This window comes from Meyerozyma guilliermondii, genomic scaffold (genome assembly GCF_000149425.1).
Source record: "Meyerozyma guilliermondii ATCC 6260 scaffold_2 genomic scaffold, whole genome shotgun sequence".
NCBI lineage: Eukaryota > Fungi > Ascomycota > Pichiomycetes > Serinales > Debaryomycetaceae > Meyerozyma > Meyerozyma guilliermondii.
The window spans coordinates 897,321-912,238 of NW_001809799.1; the positions used below are offsets into that span (position 1 = coordinate 897,321).

At 45.5% G+C, this 14,918-nt stretch overlaps 11 protein-coding genes across 11 annotated transcripts; 7 read left to right on the plus strand and 4 right to left on the minus strand. All coding sequences in view use genetic code 12, as the record gives it.

Moving 5' to 3' along the window:
- Positions 1 to 219: 219 nt before the first annotated feature.
- AFP99 (Afp99p) lies at positions 220 to 1,629 on the plus strand (the record flags this gene model as incomplete). Its single annotated transcript, XM_001485969.1, has 1 exon — positions 220 to 1,629. The coding sequence occupies one exon, from the start codon at positions 220 to 222 to the stop codon at positions 1,627 to 1,629; it is 1,410 nt and encodes a 469-aa protein (XP_001486019.2).
- A 471-nt stretch (positions 1,630 to 2,100) lies between these two features.
- On the plus strand, positions 2,101 to 3,090 carry WSC1 (Wsc1p; the record flags this gene model as incomplete). Its single annotated transcript, XM_001485970.1, has 1 exon — positions 2,101 to 3,090. The coding sequence occupies one exon, from the start codon at positions 2,101 to 2,103 to the stop codon at positions 3,088 to 3,090; it is 990 nt and encodes a 329-aa protein (XP_001486020.2).
- A 118-nt stretch (positions 3,091 to 3,208) lies between these two features.
- Positions 3,209 to 4,798, plus strand: PGUG_01692 (uncharacterized protein; the record flags this gene model as incomplete). Its single annotated transcript, XM_001485971.1, has 1 exon — positions 3,209 to 4,798. The coding sequence occupies one exon, from the start codon at positions 3,209 to 3,211 to the stop codon at positions 4,796 to 4,798; it is 1,590 nt and encodes a 529-aa protein (XP_001486021.2).
- An 823-nt stretch (positions 4,799 to 5,621) lies between these two features.
- PGUG_01693 (uncharacterized protein) lies at positions 5,622 to 6,575 on the plus strand (the record flags this gene model as incomplete). The annotated part of the gene is made up of 1 exon (XM_001485972.1): positions 5,622 to 6,575. The coding sequence occupies one exon, from the start codon at positions 5,622 to 5,624 to the stop codon at positions 6,573 to 6,575; it is 954 nt and encodes a 317-aa protein (XP_001486022.2).
- A 142-nt stretch (positions 6,576 to 6,717) lies between these two features.
- On the minus strand, positions 6,718 to 8,181 carry PGUG_01694 (uncharacterized protein; the record flags this gene model as incomplete). The annotated part of the gene is made up of 1 exon (XM_001485973.1): positions 6,718 to 8,181. One exon carries the CDS (start codon positions 8,179 to 8,181, stop codon positions 6,718 to 6,720), a length of 1,464 nt encoding a protein of 487 aa, XP_001486023.2.
- Positions 8,182 to 8,578: 397 nt separating this feature from the next.
- On the plus strand, positions 8,579 to 9,817 carry URA1 (dihydroorotate dehydrogenase; the record flags this gene model as incomplete). The annotated part of the gene is made up of 1 exon (XM_001485974.1): positions 8,579 to 9,817. The coding sequence occupies one exon, from the start codon at positions 8,579 to 8,581 to the stop codon at positions 9,815 to 9,817; it is 1,239 nt and encodes a 412-aa protein (XP_001486024.2).
- Positions 9,818 to 10,078: 261 nt separating this feature from the next.
- Positions 10,079 to 10,702, plus strand: DAM1 (Dam1p; the record flags this gene model as incomplete). Its single annotated transcript, XM_001485975.1, has 1 exon — positions 10,079 to 10,702. One exon carries the CDS (start codon positions 10,079 to 10,081, stop codon positions 10,700 to 10,702), a length of 624 nt encoding a protein of 207 aa, XP_001486025.2.
- Positions 10,703 to 11,017: 315 nt separating this feature from the next.
- Positions 11,018 to 11,956, plus strand: PGUG_01697 (GET complex subunit; the record flags this gene model as incomplete). Its single annotated transcript, XM_001485976.1, has 1 exon — positions 11,018 to 11,956. One exon carries the CDS (start codon positions 11,018 to 11,020, stop codon positions 11,954 to 11,956), a length of 939 nt encoding a protein of 312 aa, XP_001486026.2.
- Positions 11,957 to 11,989: 33 nt separating this feature from the next.
- Positions 11,990 to 13,042, minus strand: SHY1 (Shy1p; the record flags this gene model as incomplete). The annotated part of the gene is made up of 1 exon (XM_001485977.1): positions 11,990 to 13,042. One exon carries the CDS (start codon positions 13,040 to 13,042, stop codon positions 11,990 to 11,992), a length of 1,053 nt encoding a protein of 350 aa, XP_001486027.2.
- Positions 13,043 to 13,135: 93 nt separating this feature from the next.
- PGUG_01699 (uncharacterized protein) lies at positions 13,136 to 14,053 on the minus strand (the record flags this gene model as incomplete). The annotated part of the gene is made up of 1 exon (XM_001485978.1): positions 13,136 to 14,053. The coding sequence occupies one exon, from the start codon at positions 14,051 to 14,053 to the stop codon at positions 13,136 to 13,138; it is 918 nt and encodes a 305-aa protein (XP_001486028.2).
- A 328-nt stretch (positions 14,054 to 14,381) lies between these two features.
- Positions 14,382 to 14,816, minus strand: MED10 (mediator complex subunit; the record flags this gene model as incomplete). Its single annotated transcript, XM_001485979.1, has 1 exon — positions 14,382 to 14,816. One exon carries the CDS (start codon positions 14,814 to 14,816, stop codon positions 14,382 to 14,384), a length of 435 nt encoding a protein of 144 aa, XP_001486029.1.
- Between the last annotated feature and the right edge of the window lie 102 nt (positions 14,817 to 14,918).

Here is a 14,918-nt window from a genome sequence, read left to right on the forward strand (position 1 = left end):
AATGAATAAGTTTAGCTGCTACAGTTTATCTTCAGTAAACTTTAATATCATTTTCTACTGCAATATGGCTATTTCCACGCAGCTTGCTATATTTTACATCAATACCACACTGTCTCTATATCATACTAAGCGTCTACACTATTTCTGCACCCACCTACTTTATTTGTCTTATCGCACGGAATTTCCTACTTGGGCAGTTCCGCTACCCCATATATACCGATGCGCCCCCTCTCCACATTCAACATGAAGTGGTATTTTTTGGCTTCAATGGCAGCAGCTGCTGCTGTAGATAATTTTGCCTGGGGCGAAGCAATGGTAATTAATGACGACTCGGCGTCACCACAAAATTCGGGTTCGTTTCTTGATTCGGTATATGGACCGTTAGTAGCGGCTGGTCTGCAGCAGCGATTGACCCCCAAAAACAACGAGCCAGAAGCGATAGAGGCTCAATTGCTCGCACAGTTACAGGAAGTGACCGATTTTGCCTCTTTGGAAGTTTTGATGTCGCAAATGAAGAAAAAAAGTCGGACTAATCCAGAACAGATTCACGAAGACAGGTTCTATGAGAAGAGCCATGAAGCTTACCTCAAGTACCAAACGAAATTGAACCTTCCCGACGACGATGAAGTTTCGGACATTGTTGATGGGCGCAATTTGTTCGGTGGAATCGTCACTTTTGGTGGGTTTCCTCACTTTAACTGCTTTGACGATAAGCATCTTGATAAGAAAATTGATGTGGCAATTGTGGGCGCTCCCTTTGACACAGGAGTCCTGTTTCGTCCCGGAGCTCGGTTCGGACCCGATGCTATACGGCTGGCAGGCAAGCGGCTCGGAGGACTTACGCCGGAACGTAAACCGACCACGAAAAATCCATACGATCTTCGCACCCACAACGTCAGTATTGTTGACTGTGGAGATGTGCCTATGACTCCTTTTGACAACCGAATTGCCTTGAATCAGTTGTACCGTGGCGAGCGAAAGATCCATAAGCACGATTCGTCGCTGGGACCCAAAATAATCACCATGGGCGGAGACCATACCATCACTCTCATGGCACTTCGGTCAGCATACGAAAAGTACGGAAAGGTTAGCGTTTTGCACTTTGACTCGCACATCGATACGTGGGACCCCAAAGTGTTGGGAGGCGGAATCACCCATTATATGGCACTTAACCATGGAACTTTTCTTCACTATGCTGCGGAACAAGGCTACTTGAACGAAGGTCAATGTCTCCACGTAGGCTTGCGGGCACCATATATTGATGCCAAATACGACCACGAGCACGATGCCGCTTGTGGGTTCCACTCAATTACCGCCAGGGACATCGATTCTATGGGAATACATGGTATCGTCAACAAGATTAAATCCACCGTTAAAGACACTCCGGTTTATATTTCTGTGGATATCGATGTTCTCGACCCAGCAAATGCTCCTGGTACAGGAACCATGGAGATCGGCGGGTGGACGGGCCGGGAGCTTTTGAGTGTTCTAGATGGACTCAAAGGTATCAATTTGGTGGGGGCTGATGTGGTGGAGGTGAGTCCTCCATACGACAGTAATAGCGATATTACTAGTTTGGCTGCTACCGCTGTTATCGACTCTTACTTGTGGCTTTTGGTAGATAATTAGACAAATAATATGATCAATAAATTCAAAGAAAAGATGATCTATTTATTGCAGCCGTTGGGTGCAGCCGTTGTGGTGCGGCCGTTGCAGCCAATTTAGTCTGTTCCTGCACCGCGTTTGATTTTACCCGAACCAACACTGCCGCAGCCCGCCCGCCCCCAGTTCTAGACCGCCCCTGCGCGCGAAACGCGAAAACGATAAAAAAATAGATTACCACGAGCTTAAGAATTTTTTATACCCTTTCACACAACCACGGAACCCGTTCTTTAACAACCACAACCTGTTTGGTGCCTTTCCTTTCTTCCCACCAACAACTAGGACTCATTCGCTATACAACAACTTTCGCCCGTGAGTACTTTTTGCTGATTCCCCCATTTTGACTCGTCAAAGTCGATTTCTTTTTTTGTTCATTTCGTTGATCTTCATCGATTTCTTGCTGGTAGCGACCCGCCCGACGCATGGGCCTCAACTAGAATGCGTTACTTAGCGTTTTTATTGTTCATATCGATGGCAACCGCCATCGAACTCGTGGGCTGTTATTCCAGTGTTGATACCTCAGATAGCCAGGGTACACAGCAGTACCAAACCAGCTCGTTATGTGCGCTGAGCTGTCCCGATTCGCCGTATATAGCTCTCAAAAACGGTGACGAGTGTTACTGTTTGAGCAAAAAACCATCTGGTTCGAGTCTGGCGAGCGGCTGTAATGTTGGCTGTTTTGGCTTCGGATCTCAAATGTGTGGTGGTTCAAGCGCCTACAGTGTCTACACCGGCAACGGCAGTGCTTCGGACGACACTTCCGAAACCGCCTCAGCTTCCGAAACCTCTTCGTCGTCTCAAACGTCGTCGTCGTCTGCAAGCTCCACCACAAGTTCAAAATCCAAATCTTCGTCCCCTTCCGCATCAGCTACATCGGAAACGGCTCAAGAAGTGACCTCTACGCGAAGCCAGGACGGCAGCGTGGTCGTCAAGACGGTGACGGCACTGGCGTCCGCTACGTCTAGTTCGTCAGCATCCAAATCAACGTCATCGCCCCTGGCTTCCTCGTCGTCAGGCGCCCAGAAAAAAGAGTCTGGAGGCACCAAGGTAGGACCAATAGTCGGTGGTGTCGTTGGCGGTGTGGCTGCGATCGTAATTGTGTCGCTTATAGCCTTCTTCCTTGTTCGCAAGCGCAGACAAGACGAAGACCACGATGAGGAAGAATTCTACGACAAACCCGAAATGGCTCGCGGAGGAACCAACAAACTGAAACGTAGTAAGCCTGCTTCGCCATTGGACCGGCCTATGTCTAATCCATTCACTGATCCCTCGGAAGCCATGGTGGCTGCGGGAGGTGGAAAACTGGGATTAGTTGATCCTCGTCTCAATCCTATGATGATGGGCAGAAGACGATTATCCGAAGGCTCATTGGCAGATGAGACAGATTACTCCCGAAAAATACTCCAGGTAGCCAACCCGGATAATTGATGTAGTTTAATGAAATGATTTATATATGGCTCACGCTTTGTAGTGTGCACATGGGCCGATAATCTCGCGCCCGGTGTATCAATCGCAAACTCCCGATATATTTTATAACCTCCGTCAAATGAAGGACTTTCCCAACTATGAGAAAAGCGTCCATGAAGGTCTCCAGCATATCTACGACACCCTCTTGTCATTGAAAAACAATCGTGCTCATTATATTAGTCTGAAGCAAGTGTACACGATTTATGATCAATTTCTCACCTTCTTGAAAGATTTAAGAGTGGCAAGAAAGGATGAAGAACTCAAGGGGATGACATTAAACCTTCCTAACGTCAACGATAAACTCATAGATGACATTTGGCAACTTGTTTCTTTGTGTTTCGTTACTTGTGGTCTCACAAAATTTGCCCCCGCAACCTACTCTTCACTCTCCACCGTCTATAAACTTCTTCTTCATCTCAAGGGATGCCAGGTGTACACTAAGGCGGATCTCAAGCCCATAAATCACCGGCTTGACGAAATCCGCCAGATTTTGGACCAAAGTTACCAAGACGACGAACAGGAAGAGAACTCCAACCGAAGCGAAGAGTACCTTTTACTCCGTTATAAGCTCAAGAAATGCCAGGACCTTTACTCCGAATTGGAGGCAGCCATCAAGCTGATTCCCACAGACCTCCAACCGGTTTATAGCGAGTTGTTGGCGATTCGTAAAGGTCTTCTCAACTATGTCACTGCCGCGGAACCCGACGAGGCTACACTCTCGGAGCTCAAAGACCGTCTTAAGAAGGTGGAACAGCAACGTGATGAAGAAGGAAAATTCCACTCTGAGCTTGTCAGTGCCGGCAAATTATTGCCCAACCAGATGGTGTTGGATGGATTATTGGACGATTGTAACAATATTATCAATGATTTATCGGTGGAGAAAAACAAAGATATCAACAGTCTTTTCGAAAAATTATCGCTCAGCGATGAAGACAAGGATGCAGTTACCAAGCTCAAAAGCATGTATTGGCGTCTTTTGGATATAAAGCAGACTCTCGAAAGCTTACTCGTAACCAGAAGATGGACGCTTCGTGAAACGGATTTGTACACTTACCAAAAACATTTGAAGGAGATCGAAGAAGAGCGAACCGCCCTCGAATTGACCCCTGCTACTCAGAAAGACAAGAACGTCAAGAAACTTCAAATTGTCATTATTTATCTCTTGCGAAGATGTTACTCACTCATTTACAAGCTCCTTGAATCCCTGGAGCCAGTGCTGGAGTCGCTTCAGCCCATACATAACCAATTGCTGACGGTAAGGCGGTGCTTGCTTGAATTGAAAAGGATTGACGGACTCAACAATTTGCGAGAATTATATCCGTTTCAATTTAAATTGGCATCTCTTGACAACCTTCGTCGGGATGGAAAGTTCATTGTCAACAATCAAATACCAGAGGGCCAGGGAACATTGAATGCGTTACTTGCAGAGTGCTTTGATATATTGCATGAGTTGAAAATTGAACTTGAAGAAAAGGAGGATAATAGAAACAGTTCCGAAGAAGATGTCACCGACGAAGAAGACAAGATGAGCGACGACGAAGTCGAATTGAAACGCAGCCGGTTTGTGGGGTTCAACGAAGCAGACTACGATCGAGCGTCGCAGTCATCGTGTGTAAGTGATTCTGAATACGTGAGCGACTCTGAGTATGAAGGCAATGACTACTATTAATGTACATAGAGAATAGAATTAGAGTGATGAGAATCACAAGTTATACCGCTTTGGTGCTCGGCATATCGAATCAAGAGAGTATAACGGTGATGAGAGTGTCAATTTGCAGCCAATTGAAAATCATAGATTACAACAAGAGAACGGAAGTTTCTCATACTAGCACATTTTTCTCTCAAACTTGGGTCCAAAGAACATTGGGAAATGCTTCAAAGATCAATGTTCATTGCTAGTTTTAACCATCAAGGTCAATAATCATTATATGACAAATATGATGTGGACCTAATTGGCGTAGATTAATGAAATTTGGGTTTATCGTAATTGTACGTAACCTCATTAAACTCTGTAAAGATGACAGAAAAATGACTTAATGAGGGTCTTCACTTATCTATTAAGAACTTGTGCGATAATTGCCAGAAATTATGACGAGGTACATGAATGTGATCCAAAGTTCAATGACTTGTTCCAATCAGTACAGGCTTTCTTAAAAGCAGGAGAGTCACTTTTTAAGTTTTTTCAAATTTTGGTTATTTGAACTTTTTAGGTATTTTAAAATGTCAACCAATCAAGACATTCAGTTGAAAATTGTTTCCAACTCTAATTAAAGCCTACCTTAAGCTTCACTGATTAGAGAGTAAACTCCATGCACGAGCTTGGCTAGACGCCCATTTTCCCAGTCTTATGGTGGCTGCTGGCTAAATGCGAGTCGGTATACTCTTTGGTGTGCGGGTAACCGCGCGGTTAATTCATCTCGCCCTTCGCCGCTCAACTTACCGCATAGTAGCAATTATTTCCATCGTTGTTCGTTTGATATATATCGTTGGTAATGGCTACAGGGTATAACTGGGTTCCAGAAAAATACTTGGAGCTGAAAAGCAAACACAAATATGGCGATATTCTCCAGAAATCAGACTCGTTTAAACATGACCTTGGAAATTCATTTCGCAAAAGACGCCACGACGACGACTACGGCAAGGTTGGAAAGCCTCAGTCACAACCAACGAGACCAATACAACGAAGCAAGCGCATAAAAACCCCAAAAATTATCGGTCAGGCTCTCCCGGTATCTCGGGTAGTGGAAGTACTTGACCACCGGTCACTCCAACAACTTCTTACAAAGCTTTTAACTATTCATCCCGAGGTTGCCACTACCATCAACAAGCTCTCGCCGCGACCAGAACTCAAAGACTGCTTGGAAACATTGAGAGAACGATTTGATGAAATCATCAACCACTTGCCATACAAATGCGATGTGGAATCCGACTACTCTTATTTGAGGGTTAAACCACACTTGAACGAATTTCTCAGCTGCCTCTCCGATCTCACGTTAAGTTTTCTCCCACCGATAGAAGTTAACACCCTCCAATCTTTGACATTCCTCGATTATGTCACCAGTCTCATTCATCAACTCCCAAACTTTGCCAATACCGAGTTCCAGTATACTAAGGTCCAGGCGTACGACCAGCTAGCAAACACATGGATCATTGCATTCAATCACTCTTTGAACGACGAGGATTGTCAGGAAGTAGCATCGACCAAAGATGCAAAGGTAGAGTCGTTGTCCAAGATTGTAAAGATGATCGAGGACAATGACTTGATCAACAAACTCGAGAAACACAACGACCTCTCTCAGGGCAAGTTTCGCATGGTCATAGAGTTGGTAAAGGCAACGGTGGACAACTACGAGTCGTTATCCGAAAGTTTGCGTGCCAAATCGTTGCTTGGCGATATGTTCACTGTGGACTACTCCAACTTTGTTGCTGCCCAATCGCTCAACTAATTGCTCAACTAAATCCTTTCCTGGCAATAAACTTCTGCATTTCTCTGCTCTGCGCCGAGACCTATTCATTATGTGTATGGACACACATCCACCTGTTGATCAGTATACTTGTACGTCTGAATAATACACAGCTACTTTTTATCTACTTAAATCTCGCCAATGCCGGCCCGAGCAAGTCCTTTTCTTCGGGTATACCCTTGAATTCTCTGTGTCTTCTTTGTCTAGCATCTTTCTCAACCTTCAAGTTCTTCTCGATTCTTAACTTGCGTTCGTCAATGACATTTTGTCGTTTCTTCCTCATATGTTTTCTCAAGGCGGAGTTCTTCCCCTTGACATCAGCCCTTATATCCATCTTCTTCTCTCCATTATTCTTGATATCGTCAATTTGTCCTGGACCCAATCGTATGCTACTGGCCCTCTTATCAACAGTTCCAATCACATTTGGATCCAAAGAGATGGTATCAGGAGCCAACTTGTTGATCAATGATCTGACTTCCTGCTGTTGTCTTTGCTTGGCAGTTTCGTATGGGTTGAGTTCCAAAGCATCAAAGTTGGCTTCACCAGCACCAGGCGCAATAATAGAAGAAAACCCATGTTGATGGCCGATGCCTAAAACATCCTCAAACGGAACAAAACAAGCCTTTTCTACCTTTGAGCCTGGTAACAAGTGGTTCATATAGGGGTCTTTTTGCTTGTTCTTGAACACATTTTTCCAAATGGTAACATGACTGCTCCATCCAACCGAGAGCAAACCGTTATCGGAAATGTCCAAAGAGCTTGCTGGAGTTGGCGTATAGTAACTGTCGACTTCAGAGAGCTTCCTCAAGTCCCATATTTTCAAAGACTTATCCATACCGGCTACTGCCATGTATTTTCCCTCTCTGTCAATTGCAAGGTCTCGTACTGGACCTCTCGATGCTTGAATCTTCACTAATGGTGTTGACATATTTGGACTCCAAAGAGACACTGTTCCATTTCCATGGCCCAAGTGCATCACTGCGTTCCATGGGTTTTGTTTCATGGCTTGTGTGGGACCCAATTTAGTTCTCAATTCACTGACCAAGTCACCAGTCGAGACATCGTGGTATTTGAGATATCCCGTATTTCCTGCCGTAGCAAGGAGAAAATGATATGGAAGGAAGTCGAGTAATGTGGCTTCGATGTGCTGTTTGAGACGGTGAAGTTCAGTACCGGTTTTGTCGTAAATGAAAGTATACTTCTTTTGTGCAACAGCATAGTATTGGTCATTGTGCAAGGATTTTATAGCATGACAGGTCTCATTAACATAATGCTCGCTACTGATGGCTCCTTTTCGCCAGTCGAGTGATGCAATGTGTCCTTTTTTTCCAACTAGAAGCAATTCTCGTCCATTTCGCAGGTAGTCCAAGTTATAAGGTCCAAACTCAGGAAGCTTCAAATCAAATTTTTTATTGGCAGTACCCTGGTCTACAGCGTCTGCTAGTTCATTTTGCTTGAATTTGAACGTTTTTTCCATAGGACCCTCGGCTTCCAAGAAACCGGCCCTCTTCTTGCAACAAGATGTCAGTACCGGCCGCGGCTCGAACCGCCTCCTTATACTGACGATCGACTTTTTTGAGCCCGGCATTCAACTTCTTATCTTTACTATAGTGCTTCTTCAGCGTCCCCCTTTCGAATTTTTCCGTATTGGGCCGCTCATGGCTGCCCATTTTACCTGTAAGTGCCATTACTTAAGTTCACTTGAATTCAATAGATTCAAATCTGCGAAGCGATGAGATGCGGTACTGCATAAAACACACCGAAGACATGCCAACACAAAGTCGGTTTGAATCGATTATGATCAAAGAGAATGTACTTTTACCTTTACTTGAGAAGATAAGTACACTTTCACACACTGAGAAGTCAATCAACATCTGTTTTAGCTACATAATTGTACCCCATTTTCCCATTTTGCACCCATTCTCACACCCATACACCAACCAACTTAAATCATTCGGTGCCGATTAACATCCTAAACTCTCACTATGTCAAAAGCTGCTCGTGTTTTGAAGTCCACTTTTGGTCTGCAGGTGGCTGTGGTTGCGGCCACACTTGGGCTAGCTACCGGGGCCTATTATGTAGCAGACTCGAAATCGGCAATTCATGAGTACGTTTTTTGTCCTCTCATTCGTTCGGTGACAGATGCCGAAGAGGGTCATCGTCTTGGTATTTTCCTCATGAAGTATGGTTTATGTCCATGGGAGTTTGAAAAACCTGGCAGGGAAAAAATCCTCGGAGTAAATGTGTTGGGTACTCGGTTATCTTCGCCGATTGGGTTGGCAGCTGGGTTGGATAAAGACGGAGAAGCCATTGATTCTTTGTTTGATACTGGGTTTTCGTATGTGGAAATCGGGTCAATTACCCCAGAGCCTCAACCTGGTAACCCAAAACCGCGATTTTTTAGGTTACCTCGTGACGAAGCCGTTATCAATCGGTACGGCTTCAACTCGTCTGGTCACTTTAATGTGTTGTCTACACTCAAAATGCGGTTTGCCAAGCTTTTCTACCGGTCAGAAAACCAGGAAGCCAACTCGTTCCGCCCGGGAAAACTCTTGGGTATCAATCTCGGAAAAAATAAGTTTGGTGATGAAGTTGAAGATTATGTCAAGGGAGTGTCGAGATTAGGACCTTATGCTGATGTGTTAGTGGTCAATGTCTCGTCTCCTAACACCCCTGGGCTTCGAGACCTTCAGTCTGAGGGAAAGCTCACAAACTTGCTCTCGACTGTGGTTCAAGAGCGTAATGCTGTAGGAAAGAATATGGTGGGTAAGGTACCATCAGTACTTGTCAAAGTTGCTCCAGATTTGACTGAGCCTGAAATCGAGTCCATTGCCAACTCTGCCATCCAGGCAAAAGTCGATGGAATTATCATCTCGAACACAACGATCCAAAGACCTACCCAGTCTCTACTTACTACCGACTCCAATCTCATAAATCAAACTGGAGGATTATCTGGCAAACCCTTGAAACCACTTTCGCTCAAGGCACTTCGCACTCTACACAAGTACACCAAGGACAGTAATCTTGTACTTGTTGGTTGCGGTGGTGTATCTTCAGGAAAAGATGTACTCGAATTTGGTAAAGCAGGTGCTTCCATTGTACAATTATATACTGCTTTTGCTTACCGTGGGCCAGGTCTTCCGCTGAAAATTAAGGACGAGCTTGTGGAGGAGTTGCAGAAGGAGGGCAAGACATGGCAGGAGATAATCGGAACGGGAAATTAATTTTGGACAGAAATTGATTTTGGAGAGAAATGCTGAGCGGCTGCGAAAGATGAGACTAAAAAAAGAAGGGAGGGAAATGCCTTACAGTATAAACAGTAGGGTCAGTAAACAGTGGTCTGAACAAGAAGATGTCATCTTTGTCTGTTACAATGTTGGCTTTATATCATATATCTGAAACGCTCTATATCGAAAGCTCTATAAGTGACTGCATATAACTGTCGCATATAATCTTCTCATTAAATCTTCTTTGTTTACGCGACCATGGTGTTACTGCATCCTTCAACCCCCAATTCCCAGCACAAAAAATCAAACCGCAGGCACCTGAGGCGATCTTCGGGTATATACGGTATTCTTCCTCAATCCCCAAAAGTCCATTATGCAGTAGATGCAGAAAACTTGCCGCTAGATAGTGCAACTAACAGAGACAGATTCGGACAACTTTCCGATGCCATGGAAGAATTGGATGTCAATATGACCAATCTCCAGCAGATCCACGAAGCCATGTCTGGTGGATTCAACGAGTCATTTGCTGCTTTCCTTTATGGACTTAATATCACCACCTGGTGTGTAGACTTTCCTGGATGTCCAACCCGCGATCAATGGCAACGAATACAGAAGCTTGATGGCATTGACAATCGAGTGGCATTGCTCCAGGAGCAAATTGAAGAGTTACGCCAGGAAAACTCCCGTCTACGTGCCAAAATATCTGCCACTGAAAGCAATCATACCACAACGGTCAGCGCTGGTAGCAGCCGTAACGAAGAGACAAGATTGCCACAACGGGGTGCAGTACGCAAGCCTGTGGGACGAAATAAACCTAATTTGAACCAGCCGCCTCGGTACATGAAAGACTTGTTTGAACTGAAGATACCCCGGAGAAAGTAGAGCCAATCCAGCCAACTAGGAAGGAATAACCGGCTACCGGCTGATCTGACAAACTTGCTAGCAAGTTGCTTGACAGACAAATTGCTGAACTGCTAAACAAACAAATTGCTAATCTATACTTGCTAATTCGCTAATTTGCATTCTCGCTATCACGTCACCTCTCATCCTTCGGTCAACTTTTTCATCAACTCATACCGCACTTGTTGCACTGACTTGTTCTGCTGACTGGCGATCACCAACAAGTAGTCCCTGTTCTCCATTGAGTTCACTATGGTTTGTCGCCGTATGATTTCCTGATGACTAAGTGGGGCTGGCATGGTTCTGTTTTTTGCCCAAACTCAATTCCTGTACGAATATCCAGGCGTCGCTCTGGCAAATACGCAGGACAAAACTGAGGTTCCAGTCATCGATATGCCTTCGGATAGAGAGAAACAGAGAATTTTGAGAGAGAGAAGGCAGGCCAAAATGGCCAAGGGGGGTGCTTCCGATAGGCTCAACAAGATCTTGTCCCAAGGAAGTTCGGTCAAGACGTCTGCTGTGTCGGTTTTGGACCAACCACAACCAGCAGACCATGATCCAGAAGGCATGGATATTAGCACTATTGCGTCCAAACCAACGCCAGAACCAGAGCTTGATATCGATGCCATGTTAAATCTGGTCTTGGGAGGGAATATGGGAGCTGGAGGAGCCGCCAATGGTGATCCAGGCTCGGATCCATTCACTCAAATGATGATGAATATGATGCAAGGAGGAGGACCCGAAGGAATGCTTGGTCAAGAAGGCGGGACAAACCCCATGTCAGCCAATATGGAGTACCAGCAACAACTCATTGCGTATAATCTCTATCAACAACGGAAAGTCAGACACAGGTTTCTCGTGGTGCGCATGGTGAGCATACTAGCCAACTTTGTGTATCATTTTTTGACTATATCTGACTTTTCGTTTCTGCCCTCGGCCAACCCGTTCATCAGATCGATACCTCCAACTTCCTCGGTCAGCAGTTTTTTTCAAATCTTTGTCGCTATTGAGGCGGTGTTGGTAGCCGCTTATATCGCAGCATCGAGAAACGTTCCCAGTAATAACAACGGACTTTTGGTTAAGGGGATATCTATGGCAGCTATGTTTGTGCCTAAACTTCAACGGTTCCAGCCACTCATCATGAAAATTATTGGGTGCTGGGACACAGTAACATTTGTGCTCAATGATTTGGGATTAGTGGTGTTGTTATTCGGGTTGATAAGTTTCCGTAGATAACACCCCATACACACTATATACATTATATACATATCACCAGTTGGCCTTCATGTTCTTGCGCTTGGCTTCAATTGCCTTTTCTGCTCCTCCACTCTTCTTTCTCATGTTCCAAATGAGCAATCCAGCACTGAAGAATGAAAGCGAGAACCATGTCACCAAGTATTGCATATGGTTATTGCTAAACTTGACCTTGGGAGTGGCAGCAATGGGTACGCCTTGCTTTACAAATTCAAATTCCTGATACTCTTCTGGTCGATAATTTGTGGTTTCATCTTTTTGCCAAAACTTCCATTTACTGGGTCTGGATTCATTAGGCCCTATCCATGGTTTATCCGTCAAATCGTATATCATCTGGCAGTAGATGGGCAAACTTCCCAGCTGCTCTGCCATGGATTCGACATCTGGAACGTAAAAGAGCCGCGTACCCTCCTCATGGTCGAATTGCAAATTCAGCTTTTTGGGCATTACTCTGAAAAGTGCCTCGATTTCAATTTCTCCCTGTGGCATTGCCAAGTGTCTCAAGTAGTTTTTACTGTCGCTTCTCGTGGTGGGAATCACCTTGTCTTTGTGAATCCAGCCTCTTTCAATTAAAAGTGGTTTTCCACCATCCAGACGAACAAATGGACATACCACCAAATATCCCGGGGTTCCGTCTTTGATACGGGGCCCTAAAAACATTTCTTGGTCATAGTCAAAGTGTCCTTTCACCTTGAACTTTCTATACTCAAATTCTGGAATTACTTCCGGATCTAAGACGGGAGGAAGGTGGTCGATGGGAGGTTGCACCAAAGCATTTTCACTTTTTGCAATCAAGTTTGCTTTCCAATTGAGTCTTTTCACCTGCCAGCAACCAAGTACAAAGCTTATTACCGGCATGGCGATCATCAAACCAAGAAAAAACCTTCGAATAATGGGAGTCTTAGCCTGCTGTTCTGCAGTGCGCAAATTGGTAGTTTTCGAAGTTATTGGTTTCCAGTCTATTGTTGGAGTTCTTACGAACCTTCGAGCCATAACATTTTTTGGGTTGCGTGGCAGACGAGAGATTTGGCAAAATACACGAGTACGGACTAACTGAAGTCCGATCATCGTAGCACTGTAAAAGTGTCAAGGGTGCGGAACTTTAGAGTCTACTGGGTGCAGGAGACTGCATGTATTTTGCAATGGCTGCAACTACACCTATTAACAGTCACTGGTATACAAAACAACAAGCTGGAGCACAGCGGTGGCTCCGTCTTCCAAGGTGGTGAGGGTGCGGGTGGTGGAGGTGGAGTACTCGCCGGGAGGCACGGAAAATGGAATGGTGGACACTGCTGGTGCTGCTGAAGATGCTGCTGAAGACGAAGTCGAAGCAGCAGAAGCAGACGAAGCAGAAGAAGCTGCAGAAGAAGCAGACGAAGCAACAGACGAAGCAGAAGAAGCTGCAGAAGAAGCAGAAGCAGCAACTGAAGAAGCGACTGAAGAACTGGTAGAATCAGCAGAAGCAACTGTAGAAGCAACAGAAGAGGGGGCTGCGCTCTCAATCGAAACCAAAGTTGAAGCCGCTTCTGAGCTAGTCTGCTCCGCAACAGCTGAAGACAGCGTCTCGCTGGAACTCTCAGCCACGCTGCTCGAAGATGGCAAGGCCGAGGCAGGAGCCAACGTAAGTGGGCCAGAAGAGACTGGGCTCGACACTGGGCTCGACACAGCTGGGCTCGACACCACTGGGCTTGACACCACTGGGCTTGACACTGGGCTTGACACCACTGAGCTTGACGAGCTCTCTACAGAGGTCGGAGCCTCTGTGGCTGGAACTGGAGTCTCCAGAGACTCTACTGGTGAGCTTGCAACAATTGGTGAAGTAACCGAAGTAGCTTGTCCCACAGACGTAGGAGTTCCGGTGGCCACCCTGAAAACAGTCAGACCCGTCACATAGTCAGTGGTGAGCTTACTGTCGGAATTGGTATAGATATAAGCAGTCTCATATATCTCTTCAATTAAACCAACCGTAGTAGTAATGGTGGTATAAGGAGTGGTAGTAACCGTGGTGGTACTGTCATAGGTGACAGCCATCACCGCGGCACATAATGAAAGGAGCGTAAGCAAGTTGGATGCGACCATGGGTCGGAGTTGCAAAATGGAATGTGACGTGGAGCGATGAGCATAGTTTCGAGCTCTTATGCTTTAAATAATGGCATCCCATTATGCACTGACCAGCCCGATGACGTGGAAAGCCTCGTATCCTATTGTGACGTGCTGGTTCATTGTCAAGATCAAGTGTTTTCGTCGCCGTAAACGTGCACACCATCGTATATCTGCATCCCCATTCGGCCACTCACCTCCAATCGGTCGCGCAGCCAGCCGCTAAGTTGCAGGTAAATGTTCTTGGGTGTGGGTGTCTGGGTGCAAACTCGGATAACGCCATACTAAACAGCATGCTAAACGGCAATCAAGTGCCCGTTCTGTCAGCTATATTTTTTATGCTAGGTTCCAAATGCGGATACTCCTGGGCCATTTTCTGTCCAAGAACGTCTCGGAGTCGTTGAAAGCCCTGCATCCGGCCTTTAAGCCGAGCATTACTTTTGGCTGTAACCTCAACAAATTCTCTAGTGTAAACGTCTGGATTCCTTCCGTCTTCAATGTAGCTGATCACATCCAATGGCACAGAAAACTGGTTTGTAAAAGGAGCGGCAGAAATACCTGAAAGCTGACTAACCACTTGGTTGACTTTGTGGGTTAACGCATTATGAGATTGTTGTGTTCCCTGATTATCATGTACTAGAACTCCAAGTTCTATGAGGGCCTCCACGAGGCCTTGGATTTGCTCGGACGTGGCCACAAGCGGCTGGTTTTCGGAATTGGGGACAATCGACGCCGTTGTCATGTATAACCTAAATGTGTCTGAATTTTAAACGATAGTCTTTACACCCACACACCAGGAATGCATACTGCTCGACTGCATTGAAATGCACGAAACTTGCAACAA